Consider the following 27,401-nt stretch of genomic DNA (forward strand, 5'->3'; position numbering starts at 1 on the left):
TGCTCATAATGAGAAATCCTGATTTTACTGTGGTTCTGCTATGCTGTCCATAATTAGTGTGCAGTCCTTTAATACTAATTACCTTAGGTATTAGTTCCTTAAACATCAGTTCAAAAAAATCACATGAAAATTTACCTCTTCCTCAAATGAGTCATGAGTTAACACAGGGGTACTTGCAATGCACTACTTAGACTTGCTTAATTAGTTAATCTCTGCAAAGGGGTTTCAAATGCATGAAGAGCTATCAAACTGCTAAGTGCGTTATCTTCAATTAATTTTGTGCAACTACATCTTCACTACCAAGAGGGTCTTTAGAGTGCTGAGGAAAGGAAAAAGAGACATTGCTTCTAATTTTAAAAGTAACTAATACAGAAAAAAGGGAATTAATTGAAAGATGATTTGACATGATGGGAATAATTGTGAATACACCATTTCTTTTGTTTCAGCCAGAGCTGAATATGAAAGATTCATCATTTTTATCCCTCTTTTGCCTTTGTTAGTCTCTGGTTTCTTGGTTCCATCTCCTCTTGGTCTTAATGCTCTCCCTCTCTCTCACTGAGTATTAACTCCCTCTCTTCCAAATTTATTACTACCTTACTTCCAAATTTATTACCACCTGGAGTCACTGAGCTTACACCCTCAAACAAATGGTAAGGGATCTTGTTCCAAAAGAAGCCTCATGGACTTCCCTTCAGCAGAAGACACTAAAGGGCCAGAGCAGAGCTCCTGCAAGAGAACAGGGCCACATCCAGCCCTGGCAGTCGTATTCCCTGGACCACTGTGGTAGCCAGGAAGTTCTTACTGAGTCATTCAAAGTTTTCTATTCTCTATAGAGCTTATATGCCTTGTTAAATATTCTCATTTTACTTCACCCATTAACAATCAGCTTTTGGTGGAGTTCTCTCAAAATGGGTTCTTTGTGCTAACACTCTGTCTTGCTGGCAGCTTTATTCAGGCCAGCTACATTGAATTGGCCCTCCCCAAGAACCTATTTCCTGGGTTCTTTTTCTTCCACTGAGACTAACAAAAGATAAGAACTTTTTGTTTTTGTTGCTGAGTCTGATTTGTGTTTAGAGGTTTTCACTTGCCTATGCCTTCTTTTTCAATAATGATTAATCATCACTTCTCCTTGCTGACTGCTGAGGTCCCACATGTGGTGAAAAATTCAGGCAGCTTGTTTCTTATCAACATGCCTGAGCAGTGGTTATGCAGTAGAGTCCCCATCACAGGGTTTGTGAAGGGGACAGGTAATGTGCATTTGCAATAAATTTGTATCACATCTCGGCATTCACTCAGCAGTTAGTTGAAAACCTATTAATTTACCTTATTTTATAAAAAAAAAAATGGAATAGAGAAGACTATTATATGGCTATAGCTTTATTCTTTGCATACTGTAAACAGCTTAACCTGTTGGATGAGACATTTCTCTGGTAAGCCAGAGTTGTGTACATGGTGATCCTCAGCACAGAAGTTCTCAGGGAAAGAACTTCTGCCACCAAACCAGAGAAAACTCTCCAATCCCTCCCCAGTACAGTTTTACAAAAGGAACCAGTGAGGGATATTCACTGTTATCCAATCCAGTGGATACTAATTTAGCTGAAGGGCCTGATCTGCTCTAATCAGGCTATCTAGCTGAAGTGCAGGTACCTAAGACAGCAGCTGGGAAATGGGTAAGTTGTTAGGGGGTACAGAAAGAAGAGCAGGCCTATGAGAAGAAGCAAAGAAAGCTCCTTGCCCTCCCATACCTTCACCACTTGCATGTTTGTACAAAAGCTTACAGGGTTCCTCCCCTTCATCTGGTATATCCATACAGTCCATACACACAGCGTGAGACGGGTGAGCCAGAAACTATTAAGAAAATAGTTAAACTAGAAGAAAGCCAGAAACTATTAAGGAAAGCCTAGATTGTCTCAACCTCAACGTAAAGCCCTAACTGAAGGTTTAATGTTGTGGCCAAGGATCATTTAATTCACGTGGGTGTCCCTCCTGCCTCTGACAGAAAGGTGGAATGGAGCCTGAAGAGACTATGACTGCTACCAGATCCAAAATGAAGGGATAGGGCTACCTGAATACTGAACCTGAAGTTAACCTGAAGCCTGACTTTCCTGAGGGGCATTTCTACAGAATAAACCTAATTGCAGGAGCTTATCAAGAGTTAAAAGAAGTGACAGGGCAGGGAGCACCCAGCAAAGTCTCAATGAACAGTCCAAGATTTTTGCTCCCTCCCCTTCATGACTGTGAAAAAAAGGGGTAAAAAATTTCTTCCTCAAAGGGTTCTCTTTCATACCAACATTTCAAAAGATCAATTGCCAATAAATTAAGACAAAACAAAAAACAATGTATGTCCTGGTGGCAAGGGAAGATGCACTCCTTCTCTGTCCCTGTCACGTCAGAAGAGCAGCTCGAGCAGAGCCCTCTGGGCCGCACTGTGCCCTCACAGCAGCACCGGTGTGACGTAGTTGGCAGGGAAGAGCCCCAGCTCCCCACGCAGGCGTCCCTTCCACCAGGAGGGGTTGGAGCTGTCCAGGACCTCCAGGATGTCCCCAGTGCGGAAGCCCAGCTCGTCGTGCTCCAGAGCATCGAAGTCGTACAAGGCACGGACCCACAGCGTTCGCTGGAACGGAGAGGAGAGACAGGCAGGGAACAAGGAGCCAGGACTGGGAAAGATCATCTTTGCCACCCCTCCTAAGACCCAGTAAATACATTCACTAAGCAAGGACAAGCAGCGCTGAATTTTAGACCAACTTGCAATTAAACCAGGAAGTGGCCAAGATGGCAGGAAGGAGGGACCAATTAACTGGGACACCCAAGGGATGGTGTTTGGTTTCTCAGCAGCCTCAGTGTATTTGTGGGAATTTGCACCATAAGGTGAAAAGTCAGACTGAGAGCAGGTCCTTAGGAAATTGTGTTCTCATGGCTCTGCTGCCTCTGCTCTGTAAGGGCAGCCAGGACAGCCACATCTGAAGCCAGTTATGGGAGCACAGAAGCACTCCTGCCTGAGACCTGCTGGGCTGTAACTAACAGGGAATGGCTCTAGGGAGCTGGCCTGTGCTGGTACAGATATGAAAATGTGTCCTCAGCCAGTTGAGGACTGCACACAGGCAAGCACACAGGCAAGAGTAGAGAACACTGTAAAGAAGATTAAAGAAGGATATGTGTTCTTTCAGGCAATTTAGGGGCATAGGGAAGGGTCTTAAACCCTCTTCAGACTCTCCCCAAGGTCAGGTCCCTGGGATCCAAAGGATTTAGTGTCTGTTTGGGTATACCAGTTTATTTGGAGTGTGCACTGTCATGTGCACTATGGTTAGATTTTTTTCTAAAGGACTTTGCAGTCAATCTCCCACTTTGGCCAGAAATCATATTTTAAAGGAGATAGCTTGGGCTTCTTTCTGGGAAATTGTTGGCATCCACACCACAGGGCATGGATAATTTAGGAGGTATATCTGGCAGGGACAGAGGGAGAGATCTGTTTGAAGGCACACATATTTTGATAAATCTTCCATTCAGGGCCCTGCTTAGACCTCGCCCCTAGTTATTTGGTTGGACATATAGAACTTCCTATAATTAGATTTGTGGCTTCTACATCACTGATGGGATGTGGCAGGCAAAAGCATGTTGTTATTCATTGCCACAGCCTCTCTGAGAGATAAAAAACACTGTATTTTAAGCTGGATTACAATAAAGACTCGGGGCTTTTGCCAAGAAAAGAGGCATGCCCCTATTTTTTAACATGCTCCAAATAATCTAATCCAATCTGATCTTTTTCACTCATTCTTGAGAAAGGTCTGCTGTCCTTCCCTTCTCTCCTTGGATCTAGGTTCTCTGGTTATGGAGAGAGACATAACCAGACATTGAAGCTGGACTTTTTTTCGAGGAAGAGGAGCATCCTTAGGTCACACTGAGCTGATGGGGAAATATTTGTAGCTGGCAGTGGAGTCACAGGCTGAGGCAGAGACAGACACCACGTTCTGTATGGGCATTCACACAGTGGGACTTGGCAGAGCAGGGAGTGACTGACTGTCAAGTGCCAGGTTTGGATCCCATAGGAGAGTGGTCTGGGGTGTCTGCAGAGACACAACTGGATCACACCCACATCCACTGAGCTAAGAGGCTCTGACAGCCAAGGGTGTCAGGTAGGTGAGCGCCACTTTGATGGCAAAGGAGGTCTGAGAGATGTGCCAGGCACGGACAATAGAGCTGGGTGATCTCAGGCCTTCTCAGGACTGCAGCAAAAATTAATGGAAGAGACAGTGGGACTACAAGTGCATTGGAAGACAGGAGGAGCACTGTAGCATGGTACAGGATCATGAGGCTGCTCTCCATAGAACTTAAAAAATGTACTGCACATTTAGCTACTGGCATCAGTCACTGCCTGGCTGTGGCGGCAAAGACAATTGAAAGCCCCGTGCATTAATGGACATGAAGTTCTGCTAGAAGAGATCATTAGGCTTTCAGAAATGTCTTCTGCTGGACTGGTCTCGTGCTTGATCAAAATCCATGGGTGAGCTTGTGCTCATTCCAGTGTCCCAGATGGGGACTGTCCCTGTTTTGCTGAGCTCATGCTAAGTTCCCTCTTCCACTGAGGCTGCATAAGAGAGCAGTTACCAGAACTATGCTCACATAACACTGTAGTCCAGAGGCAGGTTCAAGTGGCTGGGATAAAGTCATGAGACTCAGAAATGTCTCGTAAGACATGGCCTGGCAGGCAAAATACACCACTTCTCATGCAACCTCCATGTAGGTGACATGGTGCAGACTGCTTGGCCCTTGCTAAGAGACCCAGTGACTTGGGCAGAGGAGGCCTCCCAGGTGCATCACCTACCGGTGCCTGCTGGTGCAGAGGGTCCGTGTGTCTCCTCTGCATAGCTCCTGCACCTCCTTGGCCATGATCCCTTAGTCTGTGCATCATGTCACTCCTGTCCAGACTCCCACCATATCTTTCCTAGAAAGAAAATAGCAGCAGAAAAGTCATGTTGCTGTGGTTTTGGCTGGAATAGAGTTAATTTTCTTAGCTGTGGTATAATGCTGTGGTTTGGATTCAGTATGTGAATACTGCATACACTAATGTTTCAGTTGCTGCTAAGCAGTGGCTCACTCTAAATCGAGGACTTCTCAGTATCTGGCCAAAGGGATATTCCATACTCTAGAACATCATACCCAGTATATAAACTGGGGGGATTTGGCCAGAAGAGGCCAATAACTGGTCAGGGACTGGCATCAGCCAGTGGGTGATGAGCAATTGCATTGTGCATCACTTCTTTTTCTTGAGTTTTATTCCTCTCTCTCTTTTTGTTACTTCCTTTTAAATAAACAGAAAATGATAATAACAACTATTATTACTACTACTACTGCTACTATTTACTCTATTTCAATTATGAATTTGTTCTTATCTCAACTCATGAGTTTTACCTTTCTCTTGATTCTTTCCCTACCTGCTGGAGGAGAAGTGAGTGAGTGGCTGCATGGTTCTTAGTTGCCAGCTGAGATTAAACCATGACACATATATATTCTGAGATGTATAAATGAGGGGATTTAAGAGTCATTAGTGGGCCAAGAGTCAGGACCAAGCCCGCACATCAATAATTTTAGATGTCTGCTTCCAATAAAGTCCCTGTGCTCCAGTTCTGCAAGTAATGACCCTCATGGAAGAGGTCAGCTTAGACTGCTCTATTTTGCTGTATTTCGGATTTTACTTTTTAGAATTGAAAGCTGACTCTCAGCTGTGTCTCACAGCTGCTGGAACAAATGGTCAGAGAGGGGCTTTTTTTGTCTCTGAGACTTTTGGAGAAAAAACTAAGGTTGTTCTAACTCACAGATAAAAACCATGCTTGCCAAGGGGACTTCAGGCAATCTGGAGTTATTATGACCCAGTCCTGTCCACTCCTTGCTCTTCCTCTGTCCCATGTGCTGGGGGAACATCAGTTGTGCTGGTGCAGCTGACTGTATCTGAGGACTCACTACTTTACTTTTTCTTGGGCTGCTCCATAGTGTAAAGGACAGCAAGTAGGCCTATAAATCTAGTATCCAAAATAGCCAAAGAAGAACGAGACAAAATCAAATTCAAAGAAAAGTAGCCATATGACCACACATCTAAGTCATATCAACACAAATTGGCCGAGGCAGATGGAGAGAAGAAGTAGGAAACATCTAGGAAACAAGTTCTCTTTTGTGAGCACAGCTGAGAGATGCAGATTTTTGACAAAATGACTGCTCACTCGCTACCAAGCAATAAAAGCCAATGTTTCATATGCCTGGGCTTGATGTCCCAGCCCCTTGTTTCTGGCAGTACCTGTTGCTGCTGCAGTATGGGAACAGCATGCTCTACATATCTCTTGGATACAGCAGAATGATCTTCTCCAGCTGCTCCTCCCATGTGGAATCCTTCCCGACCTATCCGTTCCAGGCTCCCACCACGCCTCTCCTGAAGGAAGAAAGATCACAAAAGTGAGGTCAGGTTTTGCTTCCTACTACATCCTTGACTAAAGCTGTGCAATCATTGCACACTGAGCACTACCACTACTCTGGAGGCTCTTGCAAATAAAAGACTGCCTCTCTGAACAGAAGAACAAATCAGGAATCCTGTATTTTAGATCTTTGTAGCCACTCTCCATCTGAAATCAGTGTAGTACTGGGAGGTGCTGGGCTGAAAATATGGCTACTGATGTGATGATCAGCACAGGAGCCAAGCTCTTTTTTGAAATACTGCCCTTAGAATCCATTTGTCTCTGAACTGAAATTTATATATTACCATCATTTTATCATATGGCTGTAGCATCTACAAATTTGAATTGTGAACAGAAACCCCACTGTGATGGGTGCTAAACACACTCTGCTGTGCCCATCACCATAATAAATGTACAGAGAGTTTGCCAAAGCAAACTTGAGTTCTGTTCTTTCATTTGCCTGTCTGCATCTTGGAGCAAACGCATCTCTTTCCCTTCCTGCTCACAGTCAGCCCAAACAGGTTGTTATACTGATATACATGCATGCAGTCTTTCTTTCCTTCCACAGACACAGAGATTCATTGCTGTGATCTCTCTCTTACAGATCCCAGAGCCTGTATTTTAATACCTTACTGGTGCATTTTTAAAGCTCTGTATAAGTGGTCTAGAAAGAGACAACAACCCAGGCCCATTCTTCAGACTGAAAATGTATCATCTCTCATTTTGAGCCAGCAAGAATGACCCACACACAGCCTATAAAGCTTTACAGCTGCAGTCAGCAGGCCACATACTTTCTGCCTTGCCTCTACTTGCACATCCTGGTAATTTAATACCAGAATCCGTTTCCCAGTAAAGCAGGACTTTGGTTGCTGCAGTGACCAGGCATGTTCATTCCCAGCACAGGGAGTGCGAGGTGTAGCAGCCTCTGCTATGTCATTTGCTTGTTCCCCTGGCTCAAAACCAGGCATTCATTGGACTGGGATTTGTCTGCCTTCTCAAACATTGACTATACCTTCCCTGAAGGCACATCTTGTTCCCAGATCTCCTATGTTCTTCTCGGTAGTACTTTCCAGTTCTTAACAGCCAGGTTAACTGCTCCAGGTTCTGCCTTCTGTTCCCCCACATTTCTTTTACTTTGTTTGCTCAGTAGCAGGAGATGGACAATTCTTCTGAGCAGACAAACTTGCAGGTGTAATTGCCCTCTGGGTGTGTGCAAGGACCCTAAGAAACCAGACTCAAATTCTTCTAAGTCACAACCCACCAGCCAGCTCTGTACCTGCCCTTAGGAAATCTAGGCATTTCAGTAAGGTAAATCCTGCTTCTCTTGGCATCTCAGAATTTCATTTCTGAGCTATTAGCACAGCTTTAGCAAAGCACCTTTATTCAGATTTGAAGCATCAAAAAATTCTGCTCAATTTTACAACTCTACATACCACTGAATCCCCTACGAATCTGTGTCTCAGGCCCCACCAGTGTAGTTATGTGGCTGGGTTTCCAGGGACACACTGTCCTCCTCCTCACCATGAGACATTCTCATGGGATGAATTCCTTCCACGGAAAGGTTTCTGACTGAGAAATTCCTAAGGACAGTTTGTGTTTACCTTTTCTTCTTGGCTGTTGTCCCTTAGGAAGATCTGCTTCTGCTTGGAGATGGAAGTTGTCTTGTAGTAGTCCACCAGCTTGTTTAGCGAGTGGAATTTCTCTGTCCACAAGTAATAGTTACCCTTGGAATCCCTCATCACTTTGAAGTGCTGCACATCATCTTCATGCCTGGATCCCAATGGAAAAGAGATCATCAACAGATTGCACTTTTACCTTTTTCTAAAAAGTCTTTTCCAGAAGGGTACCAAGACTTCTTGCTTGGCCAAATCTAAACTTCTGGAAAGTCATGCAGTGGCAGTCCTTGTGCCTACTGGACCCAGATGTGGCTGTGTTTCAAAAGGCTCATCAATCTGCAAACACACAGTGCCCCAGGGCTGCCTAGTCACAAAGCACTATCAAAACAAAGCACAGGGTTTTAAACCCTCTCTTTTGAAATAAAGGTCACAGGAGCTTCCAGGATGAAAAAGTGCAGTTGTAGTCTACCCAACAGCCTCTGCAGGTCCTGTTAACATCCAGTCTGCATTGACTATAAGACCTGTACTACACCTTTACACACCATGGGGATCACCACTATATGCAGACAAAGTCATGTGAAGCCATATACTAAACTTTAAAGATAGTATAAAATCTCGGGTAACATCATTACTACAGGTCATTCTCTCTATCCAAAAAGAAAAAAAAAAGGAATTTTCTGATGCTGTTACAAGCCAAATTAACAATCTCAACCTTCTGCCTCTTATTCCCCCTGCACCTCCCCTCCCCTCACCTCTTGTCTGATGTGTACAATTCCTCTTTGCACCAGATGTGATCTGGTTTTGGTACCCACCTCCTTGCTCTGTGCAACTCCAGGCACTCAAAACACTCTTCTCAGAGGCTACATCTGCACAAATAGACTAAATGGGGACAGGCAGGGACTGAATGCTATCCTTGACTGCTACAGCCCCAAGCTACTGAAGTGTTAGCATGGTTGTGGTTTAACTGGAAAAGCTCTCCCTTAGATAGTGCTGGGCCACGGTTAGAAAGAACAGGCCAGGAGCTGTTCACAGGGAGCTCCTTGAATACAGCTCTTCTGTTTGGTGGGGTGAAGAGGGTGTAGCCATACAGATCTGACCTCTGCCTCACTGCTTGACTTCAGGGTCAGAGAAAGAGCCTGACCGTACTTGATTTGCTGGTGTTAATTGGTGCAAATGTAACCAGAATGTTTTCCTGCATTCCTCCTGGATACTTTTTGAGCTGCCTGAATCAGCAAGTACATACCACTTGGAAAAGACTAATCATGACTTGTTAATCATGACTCTAATTTAAAACTGGTTATCAACTATTTGACTGAAAACTGGGAAACCAAACATCATTGAAAGGCTCTGTTTAGAAGCAAATGCACTGAGAAGTGCTAGGCTACTGCAAGCCACTGAAATGTAGCTGGGCTGCAAGCAATGAAAAACCAGTCCTTGTCCAATGGCTGTTTAGTGACCTGTGGGAAAAAAGTTAACAATGTAATAGTAATCTCTTCATAGGTAGTAGCTGAATTCTTGGATTTGGTAACCAGAGCTGTAAGGGAATTAAAACAAATGGAAGACACATGTTAAGCACAGTGGGAGACTTTCCTTTTGCTGCAGCTCTTTCAGAGAAGGAGGTCACCAGGGGATGCAGCTTTGGAATGGGGCATTCACTGTGTCACTTGAAAAGAGGCAGAAACATTTGGGAATCAGATGCCTAATTTGTTCTCATTCACAACACAGCAGCACTACCAGTGACTGGCAGCCTGCAAACTTCTCAAGAGCCTACATCACATTAGGAATTCTTATGAGAGGAGGCTAGGGACACCATTAAACAGGAAAAGAAGCAGGAATATGCTGTTGAAAGCAGATACCTGACAGAGATGGAGAAGTCACCCTGAGAGTTCTGGCTGGCTCGGACGATGAAGCAGCCGACTCCTTTGCTCATGAGAAGGTTCTCTGCTTCGTGGCGGGATATCTTCTCATCAAACCAGCTGTCAAGTGGGGAAATCATGGAGATGTCAATAAGGATAGGAATTAAGGTGAGGAATAAAAAAGTTGAGGGTAGGGAGTGAACAAGCAGGGTGGAGGGAGGAAAACAAAAGGATCAGAGGAGCCCACATGGCTACTCCCAGTGGCCACGTATATGCTGAGGTACAGGGGTTTGATGGATGCAGACCATTTTCTTTGAGTAGTAAAAGCATGTACATGCAAAGAGAACAATGTAAGCTTTGGTCTGCTAAGAAGCAACACTCAGCTGAAACTGTAATTACAGACACAGTACAATAAGGTGTTAGTCAAAGAAATTTTAAATGAAAAATGTGCATGTATACATATATACACACATAACTCTCAGACACATACATCAAATTGCTTTTTGGCAAACTGAAAATTACTGGGCTGTGATGGATATATTGCATGGAACGCACATAAATTTTTAGTAGAAGCAAGACATGAAAGTTTTACTAGTAATAAATTGGTTCCTGCAAGAGTTGCAATATCACAAAATCACAGAAACACAGAATACATAAGCACACTTACACAAATCTAGCCAGGCATACCAAACAACAGCATAAGGCACTGGACTAATAATGAGAAAGTCACCATAAATAGTAAAAGAATATGATGTCAGTAGGAATTTTTCTGTAGAGAAACACAAAATAATATACATTTGCATATGTCCACTCCATAGCTTATAAGATCTACAATCTGCAGTCTTTGACTTCACCTAATACATAATTGCCTGTATTGCATTAAAATGAAGGACAGTTAAGTTCCTAATGTCTGTCATTTCGGCTTTGGAGTTCCCTATTATCATCACAGTTCACCTATGTATCATTAGCAAAGAAAAATCAGATGAGCCTTGATAAACAATCTCAATGATTACTTAATCAGAAAAAAGATGGGCAAAAACAATCCATCAAAAATAAGAGGCAACTTTCTTCCCCACGTCTAGTTCTGTCATCTGGGCTGAACTGCTTCAAACTGCAGACCTGACACTTAGAAAAGTGTCAAAGTGGAAATATTTCTTCACAGCTCTTGCACAGAGAAAGCAACATGAGAAAAATGTGTGTGAAAAAAGAAGCTGCCAGTGCTCCTGAGTGATGGCACAGCCCTGTGAAAGAGTGAACAAGAACAACTGACTGGAAGATCTCATCCCCCTGAGGCCCAAAAGTACAAGCCCTTATTTGCACAGCAAACGAATAATGTCCTTCAGCTCAGCCAAGCAGGCTGGCTTATGTCCAAAAAGGCCACTAAGTGCCACCTCCAAAGGGGACAGAGGCACTTATTTGTAACCTCAAAATCCCTGTGTGTTCCCAGTCTGACTGCTCAGGGCAGCAGTGCGTTACAGCCACAAGCACTGGGCTTGGTGCATGCTCTGCTTGCTCACCCCTGAAATGCTGCAGCACTTGTGAAAAAAGAGGACAACAAGAGGTGCTTCTGGGAGCTTTTCTGCTAACTGAAAGGTTGTAAAAATCCCAGGCACTGTCATATTTATGGCATAGGGCTGGAGAGCACATTTAACATGCATTCCAACACACATCAGTCCTCTCTGAAAGTGCAGCTCCATCTCCTCAGCGGGAAGAGAGAAATGCAGGTACGCCTGTCCCCTGACAGATCTGTTTGTGTGTGTGAGAGGGAGCAGGGCGGCACAGCTGGTCTGTCAACTCTGCCGATCCAGAGTACCACCAGCTGTCACAGCATTGCACTGACCTCTAGTGCACCGACAGAAACTCACAGGCACTTCGGGGGGCAGGAATGCGGCGGCAGGGTGGGAAAAGGGAGTCAGTGTCCTTAAGAGCCGAAGGGGAGGAAATTTTTTTATGATTCGTTTTCAGAAAGATCTCTTGCTCTTCCTTTTGTGCTTAGCCTCTGTCTCTGCTCCCAAGACTTCACATCATGACTATTCTCCCTCTCTCTGAGGACATCCAAATGCAATTCCTGCCACATCCCAGCGTCCCTCTGCACAGCAACAAAGGAGTCACTTGGGACTGACAGCGATCATCAGATCCATTTAGCTCCAAAAGAGCAGAGGATGCTTTGGGGTAGAAATACTCTGTGCTAGCAGATCTGTGTGTAGCATTATGGCAATCCCTGCCAGCCCCAAAGTGCAGGATGTTTTGCCCAGCACTTCCCCTGTCCTGTCCCCTGTGCTCTTGGTGGAAATGTGCCATGGTGGTGACACCATTTCTGTCACACTTACGGGGGAACATGGAAATCAATGAAGTTCTTAGGAACGTAGCCCTCGTGACTTCTGAGCTCAGCCTTGTACCATTCTTCCTGGGAGCTCAAAATCTGCAATGGAGAAATGGATGGAATAAATGCATCTCCTGAGACAGGCAAAAGCAACCAAGATTCAGGAAGAAACCTAGAATGCCTTGTAAAAATAAAATAAAATTGTCATGTTCTCTGCTCGCCACCCATGGTGCAACAAGGTTAGTGGCTGATGACCACTTCAGAGCAAGCAAGCAATAAAAAACCCCAAGTAGAATTAGAGAGATGGCTTGTTAACTTTACCCCTTTGTATGACTGCCTGTCTGTGTATCTCTGATGTCTGTGAAATGGAGAAAATTCAGCTTTGAAAGACTTCGTAGGGGTTTAATTTATTCTCTGTGCTGCCTTTTGTAGCTGGTACTGTAGCATCTCAGATTCACAAGGGAAGAAGAAAATATCTGTGAAAATTTCTCTGACAGATGGGTATGGAGGGATATGCAGCTGTGTCTATGTGCGTTATGGCTGCACAGATGTTACCATGTGCTCTCACCTGTCATTTCACAAGAGATTCTTTAGTGGGTTAAGTCGTCAGCTGCCCTGAGCTTTGCCAAGGTAGATAAAGAAGGAGGCAAAAAGTGTTTTCAAGACACTATTACACTTAGGAGATTGTAAGATAGCTAGGATAGCTGGAAGTGAGTCCACATCACACACTGGAGCAGCTTCAAGCGTGCCCACATTAATGTTAACTGTAATGGTCCTTAGAAGCATCACTGCTGACCAGGGAGGGCCCAAATTCATGACAGCCTGGCTGATGGCCCAAGATACAGCCCTAAGCTGGAGGAGAGAGGACAGGAATACAATCACAGTGGGATTTTACTGCAGATGTTGTGGTCTTTGGTGTTTGACATTCCAGCTCCTGGGACAGGATTCTGCTGTATGAAATAGACCATGTTCCTGCTCTTTCGGGTTTTGGAGAGGAGCCTAAAAGCATAAGCCATGACAGTTTTAAAAGGAAAAAGCCAGTGGAAATGACTTAATTTAAAATCTATTGTTAACAGTAATAATACTTACTTTGTGAGCCAGTCTCATGGTTTTGGGAGCCTAAGGCACATTTTAGCAACTTTGTATTGCCAACAGGATGTTACTGTCTCAGGAGCCAATTCTTCATTGCCTTCCCTGCCACGTAGGCAGGATTCAGAAAAGTTAAGGAATAGAAAGCTGTGGAATTCCCTCCTTGTATAGTCACTGCTGTCCTCATGCCTGGGTACTGGGTTGAGGATCTTTTTTCACTGCTGTGGCCAAACACAGGGGATGATGGCTACGACCCATCAGCTGTTTGCCACAGCAGAGCTGGCAGGTTTCTCTCAGTGTGTCATCCTTTCAGAGAAGGATGTAGGGGGGGGTAAGAGGGTGGATTTCCTCCTGTCACTACTGGTTGAGGGCCTCCTGTTTCCTGTTTTGTAATCTCTACATCAATATTTCACCTTATCTCCTTCATATATCGGCAGGTTGCTGCAGGCAGCACGAGGGGGCTCACGATAGGGCAGGAATGTGTGTGTGCCTATGCCAGAACAGAGCTGTTACTCAGGCTGATTTACTGCTACTACGACTTGGTGGCTAAGGTGGTATTTTGTTTACCTCAAGGCCATTGAAGCAAGAAGGAGTTTGATTTTTCTGGTAGTGAATTCTCTATGACAACCAATAATAATAAAACTGGAGTGTAGTGTTGACACTTTTTATCAGAGGATTCCAGCATACTTTGAAAGAAGTTCTGGCTTATAATGATTTTACAAGAAGAGAAACTGAGGAACAGAAGGAAAAGTGACCATCACCCCAGCAGGGACTTGATGGAAGTCTCCTGAGAAAAAAGGCATCAGTAAAGGTCATGTGATAGTAGGGACTGACTGGGGAAGAATAAGAGTGTTTATCTGTGCTGAAGAGATGCAGTGATTTCTCGAGAACCTTCTCACAGCTCTCTGGAAAGATTTGGTACTAATGAGTTCTGGGTGCTATCAACTTTGTTAAAGTGCCAAGAATTAAAAGGCCAATAAAATAACAAATGGTGGTGATGGAAAAGGCAAAGCTGAGACTCAGTATCTGATTATTAGCTGGAATATCTGTGACTGCACAGAGGAGAAGCAAAGGCTCCTTGCCAAACAGGGCTGCACATTCTATGGTTATACATCATCCCTTTGGACAGTAAAGGAGCTAAGGCCTTAGGGAGGAGTAATACTCAGGCATTTTCAATGGAAACAGAACATCTAGGGCTGAAAAGTGGATAAATAATTAGGGTGAAACTTCAAGTGGCTTCATCTGTGGGACTTTGGTAACGTTAACAAGAACTGTTCTATCATAACACAGACAAATCAACTTTAAAGAGACTTCCAGAAGCTCTGTATTGTAGATGACCAACTCTACTTCTGCCATTGCTGCATTGTGAAATTCCTGCAAGGGTGTATATGATGTTATTAGACCAGGACCTCTTAAACTACTCCACTATGTGTGTAACAGTGTATCATGGAATTTTCCTCTTCTATTTGCAATTGCCTAAGATCCCTGCAGCATCTAATAATAATTACTAACAGTAAAAAGTTAGATATAAATTCTAGAATGGATGAGAGTTATCCTTTAAACAGCTCAGTGGCTGGAAATAAGGAAGACAGCAATCCCTCTGGACAGAACTGATCCTGCCTGTGTTTAGACATAATCAGCATAATGTATTCACTGTGAATGGTTTACCTGGTTAATGAAAACAGACAGGACCCTCAAAATCTGTCACCAAAGATCTTGATCTGTGCCCCAGCAAAGGTACATACCCTTCCCTGCTGACTACCAGAGGACTGCAGGGCAAGTAAATCCACAGTTCACGGACATAAAACCAAGAAAAGTGGACACAGACTCAAGTAACCTGGGAATTGCTGTCCTATTGCAAACCCTATGGGAGAGGAGTATCCTGCATTTGTATCCTAGTTTATAGATGTGCCTCCATCTGTTTGGTCAAGGCAAGGGGAAGCACAAGAAAGAACTGGAAGCAGTCTCAGAAAAGCTGTTTAGTCAAGCTGTACTTACCTTCAACATATCCCCAGCCTGGAAGCTCAACTCGTCCTCTCCAGAAGCAGTGAAATCAAACTTGGCAATGGCTTCCATACTGTGTCTTGGGGGCAGAGCAGAGCTGGAAGAGGTAATGTCAGATACTTGTCAGCACCTATGAGCTACGGGGATTGTGGAGCCCAGCCTCTGGAAAGCTGACAGGCAGTGCTGGGATCTGTATGTGGAGAAGCACTCACCACCTACAGGCAGCCATTAGTTACTAGACATGCAAAGACATTAGCAGGTAGAAGAGAGGGCATGGCTGAGCTCTAATTAGCTGAAGTCAGAAGTACAAATAACCAATAGTGGATGCTTATTCCAACAGATCTCTTTCGCTAGAACAAGCTCATGGAAAAACATGTATAGACCAACTCTGTCACAGCTCCCAATAAAGCGACTCTGTCCTGCAACAGAAAAATGCATTTGTCTCCTGCAATGACTTACTCTTTGCCTCAAGAGTGAGTCAAATTGCTGACAAAACAAACAGGGCTGCAATAAATATATATATTTTTTCTTGGACACGGGCCGCAATATGGAAGGTTGAAAGAGTCTTTTCTTTGTGATGGTTTAACATGGGTGACCACAACTTTCAGGTAGGAAAACACTGTTTGCAGAAAGGCTGCATTCCCTATTTTGAAGCTGGCAGAGAGTTAGCTGGCAGTGTTGGTAACTCAAGAGCCCAAAATATATCAGACAGCCTGCAAACCAAAGCCTGCTTTTCAGCACCAGAGCAGTGTGGCAGGGGAAGTGGCAAGATGGGCTTTGCTCCTTCACCACTTCCTGCTCATGCAACTCGGATGTACCCCAGCAGGACCATTTTTATGATCAAGAGTTACCAATTTCCCATGGCTGGGTCATGCACCCAGCCCAGTGGCGAGGCTGCCAGTGACAAGCCAAGAAACAGCCAGGCAGTGCCACCTTAAGCAACTGCACTGCTGGCAGGTGCACTTGCAGCACAGCTTCTGAAGACCATCAGATAGCTGTGATACAGAAGTAATTTTTATGATTTTTTAAGCTAGGTTTGTCTGGGAATAAAGATCCTGAAGCCACAAGTTCCACTACATAATCTCAATTCTCACAAAAACACCCAGTCTTTATGGCTTGAGAGGAAGTGCCAGCTTGCCTGATCCAAAACATTCTTAACCAGAAAGCTCTAGAAAGATACTGTAGAAACAAATTAACCAAATTAAACAACAAATTAAATCTAACCCTAATTAGGGTTAGATATTTCTTATTGATTAGAACTGACACAAGATCCCCAAAATATAAAGTGTTGATACTGAGCAAGCTCCAGAATTTTGCCACTTCAAAATCAAAAGGCTGCTGTAACCTTCCTTCTCAGCAATACATGCTGTAATGTCCCTCCTGTGACACACAAGCCAGGGATTTAATTATCTGTGTAACCAGGATCCAGGGCGCTGCTCTGATACAGCTCAACTTAAACTGCTGAGAATGAGCTGGAGAAAGCCTGCAAGGCAAAAGCTCTAGGACTGCATCAGCATCAGCCCAGGGATTCCAGAGGAAAACCACCAACATGGGAAGATATGAAATCTCAGAGGACAAACAAAACCATAGTTTAGTTGTGGTAGTCAGTCTAGCTGAGTACCTGTCATGAATCATTTGGGTCACTGAGTTGAGCTGTCAGTGCCATCAGTCCTGACCTAGCTGGTGGAAGATGGCAACCATGGAGGGTGACTCTTCATTTCTGATTGATACCTGCAAAGAATCTTTGGCTGCCTTTACACAGGTGAGGAGTATGCTAACGTGTAGCCTAATATTTAATTGAATCCTAACTAGGTTCTGTGTGTGTTAACTGTATACAGCAGTTATTTACTGACTAAATTGTCTATTTCCTGCTTGCAGAGTCCCTTTGCACTTGACTAAAGATCCCTAAATAAAGTGATTCACAAGAGGGGCCATAACATCACTGGATATTAGTTCTGATATTTGTTACAATCACTTCTAACTAAAAATAAAAACCCAGTTTGTATGCTTCCTAGTGGACTCTGTTAGCACTCTCTTTTTTGCAGCTTATAGGTGAATTTATATCCATGTGACTGACGAGAGCTATGAAGCACCAAGGGAAATTTTTTGGCAGTCCACAGAGAGCTCTGCTTACTCAGCATGGATCTGTTGCAGAGCAATTGGGGTTGCTTCAGTGCCAGGGCCTCCTGGGTAGGTCTGGGTACACAGCTCAGCTGAGATCTGCCCTGTGCCTGCTATTCCAACCTGCTGCCTTGGGCTTCCAACACACAGCAGTGCTGAACCCCGACACCCTAAGGCATACTGGTGCTTTATTCTCAGGCTTCAGCTTTCTCCCTATTCCAAACACTTTCATCTCCTATTCTCCCTGTTGACTTACTAATGATCTTTAATTCTTACTTCTGATACCTTTTGCAGATTAGGGTCACCCTCTGTCTTATTCTTATTCCAAGACATTGGTGTTACCCTGCAGGTGCAGCTCGGGCCTGATCTGAGAACTGTCCTCTATTCCTGCATAGATATTTTTGGAGCTTCAGCCTGTAACCCTCAACAGGCAGTGTCAGCCCCATTGTGTGCTAACAGAGCAGAGGGGTATTAAACTGGAGGGGAATTAACCCTTAAGGGAATTGGTTAAACAATAATACTCTTTCATGGAAGACAAATGAAGAAAAAGACAAAAGGAAAATTACTTTAGTAAGGGTTGTTTTTTGGTGTTTTATCTTGCAGTGGTGGCTGCTGCAGAGAGATCAGAGCCAACAGTGCAGGTGGATCCTGGAACTCCTAAGTGCAGACCATTAATCCCAGCTTGAGGAAAAGAACACACTTAAAAACAATTTAAATGCAAACTATTTAAATACAAATCCTGTCTTTGATTATGTCCCTTAGATACAGAAGAAGTAGTGGGGGTTCCCTCTACAGCGGCAAGAGAGTAGGAAAACTTAAATTTTTTCAATAACCCAAATGTTAAAGGTGCCATTGGAATGTGGCCCCCTCTGAAGGAGAAGAGTTTGTGAAACAGTTAAAATCCTTCCTCTCACTTCCCTTCCAATTTCAGCAATCCCAGCCTCAGGGAGAGACCAGGAGAGAGATACCTCTTCAAACAATCTAACACATGGATTAAATATGCCTTTCATTGCCAGCGGCTGGATTTAGAAGTGGCTCAAACAGCATCCACAGTGTTGGCTGTGTAGATAAATCAGCAATGCAGTAATGCTCTGCCCTTAAGCTCTTCCCCCACCAGCTACTAAAGCAACACTAGCCAATAATCCTGTCTTTGAACTCCAGCCTACCACTTTTCAGCACCTGAACTTCAAACCAGTTCTGTTTTTCTGATCCTGTTCCTCCCTCCATGTGTAACTTGAGAATCCCCACTCCACATGGGGCAGTGCTGGGCCCTCATGAGAACTCCCCTGCCTGGAGCCCATTCTTTCCCTCTCTGCATGCCTGTGACTCCCAGCACCACCCCACAACACAGACAGACAGGAAATTTTTCACTGTTATCATAACTTCCCTTTCTCAAGCGCCTTTTATCCCAAATTCTGCTTTTAACTGTGCAGTGCAACTCCTCTACCCTTTTGATCGCCAAGGATGGTTTTAGATTGTGCATAATGTTCTCTGTGAAAATCACCTTTGTAGAGAGTTTAGCATGAAAGATATGCAATGTTCAAAGAGGGATTTTTCAGTTCCAGCCGTGAGCTGACCAGCGCCCTTCATTTTGTGCTGGCTTTCTGCATGCAGGTGAATTTTCTCTGTGGTTCACCTTTGTAACAGGGTGGATTCAAGAGGCATAAGGCTACAGCAGTTCTGTGGGGCTGGTGCAACAGAAGGTTCACAAAATGAAAAGTGAAAAGCAGCATGGCTTTCACAGCACAAGGTAGGCATTTTCGTTTGGCAGAGTGCCATTCCCTCAGCAAGAACATCAGTGTCTCTGTTGATGGGAAGTGCCAAGGCCTAAAACATGTCAGCAAGCAATACCGCCTGACAGCGGAGTCTCAGAGAGTTTAACACCGTTACCCTACACCATGTTGGTTCCAAATTCAGCAGTAACAATGCCAGGGAAGGTCACCACCTATGAAGAGTTCGTCACCTGGGGACTGCCCAGCCTCAGCCTTTCCCAATTTCACCTACTTACATCAGAAAGAGAGCAAAATTACAACAATGCACTCACTTAACAGAACCATATGCAAAAAGTTTCTATTTGTGTGCCTGTAGCATAAAAAACTGCACACATCTCCACTCTGAAGCTTCATCCAGTGAGGTTTTGCACCAAGATATAAACACGAGCTGCCGTGTCTTTGTTTGGCTCTGCAAGAGCAACCTGCTGAATGGATGAACAACCGGGGACAGGATTCAACCCTGAGCATCTGCACAGCAACTCCACATGACATTTCAGCAGAAACAATGGAGAAGGGACCTGTAATCTAAAAGAGCTGTTGCAGATAACAGCTTTGTTTTCACCAGCTAAGCCACATACAAGTGGCATGGGAATATTTAGCTCCAAAAACACAAACCTCTTGCTACTGAGTTAACGGTGCAGCTTCACTGACTGTCAGTGATAAGAGAGTAAAATTTATAAGGGAGAACAAGTCACTAAAACACTCAGAAATGATGCATTTAAGTCTTGGCTATTCTGCCACACAGAACAATGCATAGCATTTTAACTGAGCCTATGTGCAAACAAAATAAGCCTCCTAGGAACCGGATTCACAGAACAAACAAACTTTCAGGACTCTATAACCAACAGCAGTTGGTAAGAAATGCCCCAAACAACGATGGGGCTTAATTTCCCTAGGGAACCCAGGTCTTCTGTGCTCATTCCCATCGCGTCAGAATAGAGTTGTGCGGCAACATGGGAAGCTGCTGCAACAACAGGCTCAGAGGGAGGAGCACCTGATACAGTACCAGGTATGATATCACAGCATGAAACTGCGACAGTATAAAATCCCAAATCTTTGCTGTGCTGTAAGGGCTGGTGCGGGGGGACTGGGGTGGTGGGGAAACACCTCCTTCTGTTTGCCTACCTCCTCCCTCAGACCCCAGCTGGTCAGATGTGGGAGGGCAGAGGGATTTGTCCTGCACAAGAAAGCTGATAAACAAGATGGCCTTGGGATCCCCCGATCTGGCCCTACTGCGCAGTCCTTCACCTTTCCTTCCAAGCCTCCCTTGCTCCCTTTACCGGATGCCTGGCGCTGCCCTGGGTCCCGGAGCCGTGGCCAGCCCGTCCCTCGCAGCGCTCCCCTCCCTGGCTCCGAGCAGCGGCTGCGGGGCCACCGAGGCCCGGCCCAGAGCCTGAGCCCCGGCCCCTCCCTCAGCGCCATGTCACACCCCGGCACCGGCCCACGTGCCCGGGGTCAGCGACAGCCCGGGCTGGCCGTGGGGACACAGGACACAGCCGTGCCTGGCATGGGACAGAGCGGCCATGGGCAGTTTCCAGTCCCTCATGGCAGAAATATTTGGTACCCGCATATTTAAAATGGTGGTGCCGGTTCAAAAGGAACTGCCCCTGGCTGCTGCTCCAGCCTAGGGCGGTTTAACAGATGAAGAAAGGAGGGTCCCTCAAAAAGTGCAAGTTCTACCCAAATAAGGAAAACAGAAATGAGCACAGATCTGCTAAGTTAACTGAGAAACCGTAAGTCTGTTGAAAAGCATATCTTGAGGAACAAGTAGCTAAAGACATAAAAACATGCAATAAAATAATTTTCAAAGACAACAGAAACAGGAAGCCTGCCAGAGTGTGTCTGTAGGGCTGGCAGATGATTGAAATGTAAAAAGAATGCTCAAAGGAGATAAGGATGAAGCGCAAAAGCGAAATGAATTCTCTGCATCCATGCATCTCCCATAGGGATATAAGGAGGTCCCCACATTGGAGTTTTCTTTGCAGAGGAAAGCCAGGAGAACTATTTCAAGATGAAGAACTGGAATAAAAGGTTTTAGGAAAAAACAGTAAATGAACAAAGGTAAATTCAAGGATTTGATATTTTAGAAATCTTGACTGAAATCCAAACTGAACATGAAATAGCGAAGGATGAGCAATCAAACTGTGGTTTACAATGCCAGACTTAACTAAGCCACGGTACTAGGAAAAAGCAGCAAACGCAATGCCAGTGTTTGAGATGTGTTTTGAGGGGATGCAAGGTGCTGGTGTGACTTCTGTGTGCCTGAAAGGGATGAAAAGATTAATGATGAAATGAGTTACTGGCCCTAAGAGAGAAATAACATACCAATTCCTCCTCACACAGCTTTTGTAGAAGGAAGTCATATGGCACAAATCTGAGTTCTCGGAAAGAGCTGATGAAAATGTGGATATAGGTGATCACTTGATATAAAATTTGCATTTCCACATCATTTTTGATAAAGTCTCTCACCAAAGAGTCTTTAAAAAGCCTCCTAAGTTCTCAAAGAATAGGAGGGAAGGTCCTATAGATGATTAACAACCGATTAAAAGTTATGAAACAATTTGAATGTGCTATTCAAAAGATTCATAAATGATCTGGAAAACATGAAGTGACAAAACTTACTGATGAGAAAACATCCAGGGTAATACAAATTAAAGCTGATCACAAGGCTTTGCAGATGGTTTTAAAAATATTGTTGAAGTGCAAGATGAATCTCAGTGCTGATCGCTACAAAAGCAATGGACGTGGGACAAAACAAACCTAACTACATGAACACAGCAATGAGCTTAAATTAGCAATTACCACTCGGGAAAGACACCTTTGAGATACTCTTTGAGTTCTATCAAAGGGTCAGCTGAGTGGAACTCAAAAAGGCAGATTAGGAAGCATCTGGAAAGTGACCAAAACAAACCAGAAGACAACATGAGTCCACTGTACAAATCCCTGGGGCACCTTCTTGAATATTTGTCACTAGAATACAGCAGCTGGTTCTCATCTCTCCATCTCAAACAGAGACAGTAGCATTAGAAATAGCAAATAGAAATCAACTAAAGATGACCGAGGGCATGGGAAGTTTCTGGACAAGGAAGGACCAAATCAAAGACTGGGATCTTTCACCCTTGAAAAAAGGTGTCAGAGGGATAAATGCAAAACAACGTTGGAAATAATGACAATCATAGACAAGGTAAACAGGAAGTTTTATCCATAATTTCCCATAACATAAGCACTAGGAGTTCATTCCAAGAGTGTCAGAATCTGGGAGGCCATAGGGAAAGAAACTGTGACATGTACTTGTCCAGTTCTCACTCTCCTTCCCCAAGCAGCTGTTGCTGGGTGAAGGATCATGGGTTGTGAGTAACTTTTACCTGACCCAATTAATCCTTAGGAGCTGTGGCGCTTCACCAAAAACCACCACAGCGTGCTGGTCCAAGAGGACTGGTCCAGCAGCTGGCTGGTAGCTGGTAGTCCCCACACACACACAGAGCCTTCTGGGGAGGTAGTAATCTGGAATGTCTGTGAGTGTGAAAATTACAAAGCACTCAGACCAGTCAGGGATAGACACAATGAAAACTCCCTCTGAATGGGACAATCTTGAATGTATTTGCTGAAAAAATATGCAGGTTCATCAGGCAGGGGGCTGAAGGAAGAGTACAGCAGTGAACTCTTGCCATGTTGTGAAGAGTGTGGCTATCAGTACATGAGAAATATAAATTTCTGTACAGGAAGGTGGGACACTAGTCCTCATGGTCTTCTTAGGTTTAAGCCCTGTGCTTTTTCGTGGTGTGTGAATGGCATGACAGATTGCATTACGTTACACACTGGAACGACCTAATTTCTCTATTTTCTACCATGATGTGATCTAATGGGCCCCCCAGCAAGAACGCTGCTGGTGACTTGTCACTCATGCTTTCTGCCTGACAATGTCACAAAACACTGCATGGATTCCTGTTATGTATCCAGAACTATTGCATTATAATATTAAATCTATTAAATGTCAAGGCATAAGAGATGTCGCTTTCTAGACTATAAACAAAACACTCAATACTGGCAAGCTCCCAACACTGAGAAAGGATAGGAAATAGGATAGAATGGGACATAACTCTCCTTTCTTTCTTCTCCATTTCTATATATTCCTCCTCTGTCGCAGTTACGGTAACACATTAACCTCTTCACCTTGCAGAATACATCCATCACAGCTATGCTGAGAAATATGAAGAAATATCCAGATACTTCAGCCATAAGTAATGGAAACAAACCTAATGGGACGGACATCAGACTCCATCCAGCCGTGTTTTAGCCAATCTCTATTAGAAAACTGGGTTAAACCCAGCCCAGGCAGACTGGTTATTCCACAGCTACTTGCTGCAGACTTCTTTGTCATTATCTGCTACTGACACAATCCAGACAGGATGACCAAACCATAGCTATTATAGAGTCTGAGAAGACCTGGATTTAAAAAGCTTAATGCAGAAAAACTTACACCTGCTTTTGCACTTAGGTGAGTGACCCAAAACAGATATGTCTGCAAACACGTCTGAAAACTGCCTAAGAACACACTGTCTCACAAAAATCTTAGTGATTTCTTGCTGGCCTGAAATTTTCAAGAGAAGAATCTTTTCCCAAGACATTTTATTCACTTTAGTTTCTAAAGTGAAGCTTTAGTATCACTTTAGTTTCATCTGGGAAGCATGTGGGCAGCCAGAAAGAAAACCAAAGGGAAAAGAAAAAGCAAAGAAAAAGGAAAAACGGTAATTTCCAACAAAACATATACATCAAATAGTTTGTCTACTCTGAATTGAGTTGATAATACTCAAAGAATTAAGTGGCCAGGTTTTGTTACTCTCAAGATAAACTGCTTTGCCCGTTCTTAGCTCGCCTCCAGAAAGTAACACCATCAACAAGGGAAACAGAAGTCAAAGTGTGGAAACAAGGGAGATTTCAATTGTTGTAAGTAATTGTAAGTGATAACCCAGCATCTGTGGAATTGGGAGCATCAGGACTGTAAATCCACATAAAGCTGAACGTTATGAATGGAAGCTGTCTAGTCGTTCCCAGCCTCCCATCTATTCCTGTTCCCACATTCAGATATGCTGCACTCAGAGCAATTCATCCTCTCCCAGCTTTGCTCTCTGCAAACAGCTGCTCGGGCTGTCCACAGTGACAGGTCATTAGCAGGCAGTTATTTTTTTCTGGACTGAGTGCACAGAAGTGGCAGTGCTATAAAAGCTTCCCTGCAGAGCTCCATGAACTGATCTGGGAAGAGCTCTTTCCAATTTGCTGTGCTTCCTGTTAGCAAAAATTGTCTTGAAAGCTCTGTGTCTTGTTGCTCACCTGCAACAGTCCTCTTTGATCACATCCCAAGATTTTCAAAAAACTCAGTCATCAGCATCAGTTGCAAAGCTGATCTTGTCACCATCACCCTCACAAACAACATTCAGTTTAGCTGATGTGCCTACAGCCTACGGTGCCTTCGCAAGTGGTACAATTATTTCAATTAAAGGTGTGAAGCCAATTCTTTTACAGGAATAAGCTTTACCTGTAAGAGTACTGCTCTAATTCTGTGGTTGTGTATCCACCAAGAGAGGATACAACTTCACTGCCTGGTCCCATCCATTTATTGCAAGGAGATGTGGTTTTAATCCTGAACATCAGTGTTAATTTGCTACTTAATTAATACAATGTTTCCCATCATTCTGCGAATTGATCTCCAAAGATATCCCCTAGCATTTCTGCTGAGGAGCATCTCTGCACTTCTGAGAGATTTTTCTTTGGAAGTTTATGGCTAAGATCCTCTGCTTTCCTATTCTAAAGAAGTACTGGCAAACTTGTTGATATTTAATATTTTCATCAAATCCTTTCAAACCTGCCAACTTTTTCTTCTACGTCCCCTACTCCATAATTCCTGCTACTGAATTATTAGTGTCTCTCTAGCAGCTTCTTTATTCTAAGCAGTCAGGTTCTCTGCCTCCTGCATTTGTACAGTGATTACACTGAGCCAGTCTTGTGACATACCAAGATTATAATTTTGACAGCAATTACAAGACCACGAGACCTGAACTGTCATAGAGCCGACTGGAGTACCAGAGGAGGAAGGAGTAGATTACAGCAGAGAAAGGGAAGTTCGACTTTTTTTTTTTCCACTACCAAATAATTTTTCTGGATTTCCACAGATTTTCTTTAACTGCTGCACTGCTGCCCAAGAGCCCAGACAGGAAGAGCTGCCTTACAGCTCCTGTGTTGCCAGCTGCTCTGAGCACACACAGCCAAAACAAGCCTGCTGTGTTCTATAGTGCTCCATGTCAGAGTTTCCAGTTTAGGCCCATGAACTGGGTTTCAAGGATTGGCTGTTGGGACCAAAGAAGATCCAGCTCACTGTCAAGGAGGTCACTGTTCACCGCACAGAAATTTGTACTATTCACTTGGAAATCTAGATAAAACTGCAGGCCCAAAGAAGGCTGGAGACCACAAAACAAGACAGACAGAATACGTTCCTCATAACAGCACATTTTCCAAGACTGTTCTACATTTATCTCATCTAAGAGCAAAAAAAGGCCCAGTTACTCAGGGCAAAAGACCACAGATCCTGTAGCCTGACCTCTGCTCTGTAGCCTTCTATCAGCAGGACTAGTTTCTGATCTTCCTTACCATAGAGGGAGATCTAAGAAAACTTTCTTCTCCTTGCTGGTCTCTTGGGAGCCAAAACTTTCTTCTCATTCTTGGTCTCTTTCGGAGACTCTTAAGTGTTAATCAGTTGATCTCCATCATCATCTGTGAACTATACTAAAGTTACAGCAGCAGCAAATTTGGCACATCTCACTATATAATACTAATTATATATTAGTGTTCTATCAGTGTTCTAATCTTAAACTGCAGAAGCACTACTGCTGATCAAAAAAAGAACTTCTTCTTCCCAGCCTTTACAATTTATTACCATCCCTTCTGGACACTAACAAGTATCAAAGTAAGTCCTAGAATTGGGACATAATTTCAATGGTACCCTGTGCATCCCCAAAAGATAACCATGACAAGAACACAGGACTCAGAGGTCTCAGCTATTACGATGATGGCTAATTTTGAAACAGCACTTAAAATTTGAGCTACAGATAAGCTAAGCAGGGGATATCAAGCCAAATCAATGTGGGTTGCATGAGCTGCTGATTTTCTTCTTTGCTGCATGTAAAGACAGCAGATGGAGAAAAGAAGGGAGAGAAAGAAAAAGAGACTCTTCTTCAGTGATTTGAATCCAGTGCTGGAGTGTTCAACAAAACACTCCTTTCCAGGATTTAAATTTTCCTTTGATGAGCACCTTTTGACTCAGTGGGATTTGCAAAGCTTCCATTTGAAGCTAGAGAAGAGTTATCTCACTCTTTCTTTCTTCCCCCTCCCTGCACTACACCCCTCTAATCATGATTAATATATCTAAACATGCCTGATTAAGGCAGACAGATGATGGGCCACTAATCTGAACTGATCAGGGCTCTGGAGCTGCCAAAGTGAACCTGCTGTCTCTCTATCAGACAGAGCAACAAGGGGTCGGTAATGCAGCTCCATTAACTGCTTCCTACAGAATGAATTTTCCCTGACTGCTCCTTGAGAGCAGACACTTGAGGAATGCTGCCTGATGGGAAGTTGCTTTGAATCTTTTCTTTTAGCACAACCGTCGAGCAGCTCCTTCTCAAGCCCTCCAGACAAACAACTAAAGCATGAAAAATGTAGCCACTTCCTTGTATGCTACTTTCTTTAAATCTCCTCATACCTTATCTTGCTAACTGCCTCTCAATTTTTCTCATCTTTTCTTGGTAAACTTCAGCACTGACTGATATATGGTGCACTGCAAGTGTGTGGTTATCAGAAAACCAACCCTCTTCAGAAAAACCAACCCTGTTCCCACCAAGCCTGCTCCCACTGTGCCTGTGTGTAAGCAAGGGATCCACTTCTGCGTACAGGTGGAGCTTGCACTTCATGAATTCATAAAATTCAGGGCTGCAACAGACCACTATGATCAATACAACACATCAATATACCAATGAACTGCCTGTGTGCAGCATATTTGCACTAATGTTGAGGGTTCATTGAAGGATAAATGGATATAGGGCAGAAAAAGAGCAAAATGCACACCTCTGAATTTGTTCAGGTATCTATGCACATGTACATACACCTGCTTTTATGTGGCTGCA

The 27,401-nt window shown here is 43.9% G+C and overlaps 1 protein-coding gene across 3 annotated transcripts; it reads right to left on the minus strand.

Moving 5' to 3' along the window:
• Nucleotides 1-1,361: 1,361 nt before the first annotated feature.
• On the minus strand, nt 1,362-20,616 carry GRAP2 (GRB2 related adaptor protein 2). Of its 3 annotated transcripts, XM_064732012.1 has the most exons (9): nt 20,505-20,616; nt 15,326-15,428; nt 12,246-12,337; nt 10,646-10,684; nt 9,916-10,035; nt 8,045-8,213; nt 6,290-6,421; nt 4,823-4,942; nt 1,384-2,614 (listed from the first exon to the last, which is right to left on the minus strand). In XM_064732012.1, the coding sequence occupies exons 2-9, from the start codon at nt 15,401-15,403 to the stop codon at nt 2,435-2,437; spliced, it is 930 nt and encodes a 309-aa protein (XP_064588082.1). In that variant the 5' UTR covers nt 15,404-15,428; nt 20,505-20,616; the 3' UTR covers nt 1,384-2,434. The 3 variants fall into 3 exon arrangements, with proteins under 3 accessions (XP_064588091.1, XP_064588082.1, XP_064588096.1); XM_064732021.1 differs by lacking the exon at nt 10,646-10,684 and having other exon boundaries at nt 1,362-2,614; nt 20,473-20,583; XM_064732026.1 differs by lacking the exon at nt 10,646-10,684.
• Between the last annotated feature and the right edge of the window lie 6,785 nt (nt 20,617-27,401).

The sequence above is a fragment of the Zonotrichia leucophrys genome, chromosome 1A, assembly GCF_028769735.1.
Source record: "Zonotrichia leucophrys gambelii isolate GWCS_2022_RI chromosome 1A, RI_Zleu_2.0, whole genome shotgun sequence".
NCBI classification, from domain to species: Eukaryota; Metazoa; Chordata; class Aves; order Passeriformes; family Passerellidae; genus Zonotrichia; species Zonotrichia leucophrys.

What these genes read in the sequence shown, in the direction of transcription:
- GRAP2 (XM_064732012.1), bottom strand. Translation starts at nt 15,403, where the DNA reads ATGGAAGCCATTGCCAAGTTTGATTTCACTGCTTCTGGAGAGGACGAG. An exon ending in ATTGATTTCCATGTTCCCCC is followed by an intron (nt 10,685 to 12,245) that starts GTAAGTGTGACA and finishes GTTTCTCTACAG; the next exon opens with AAAAATTCCTACTGACATCA. An exon ending in ATATTCTTTTACTATTTATG is followed by an intron (nt 10,036 to 10,645) that starts GTGACTTTCTCA and finishes CCCACTTGACAG; the next exon opens with CTGGTTTGATGAGAAGATAT.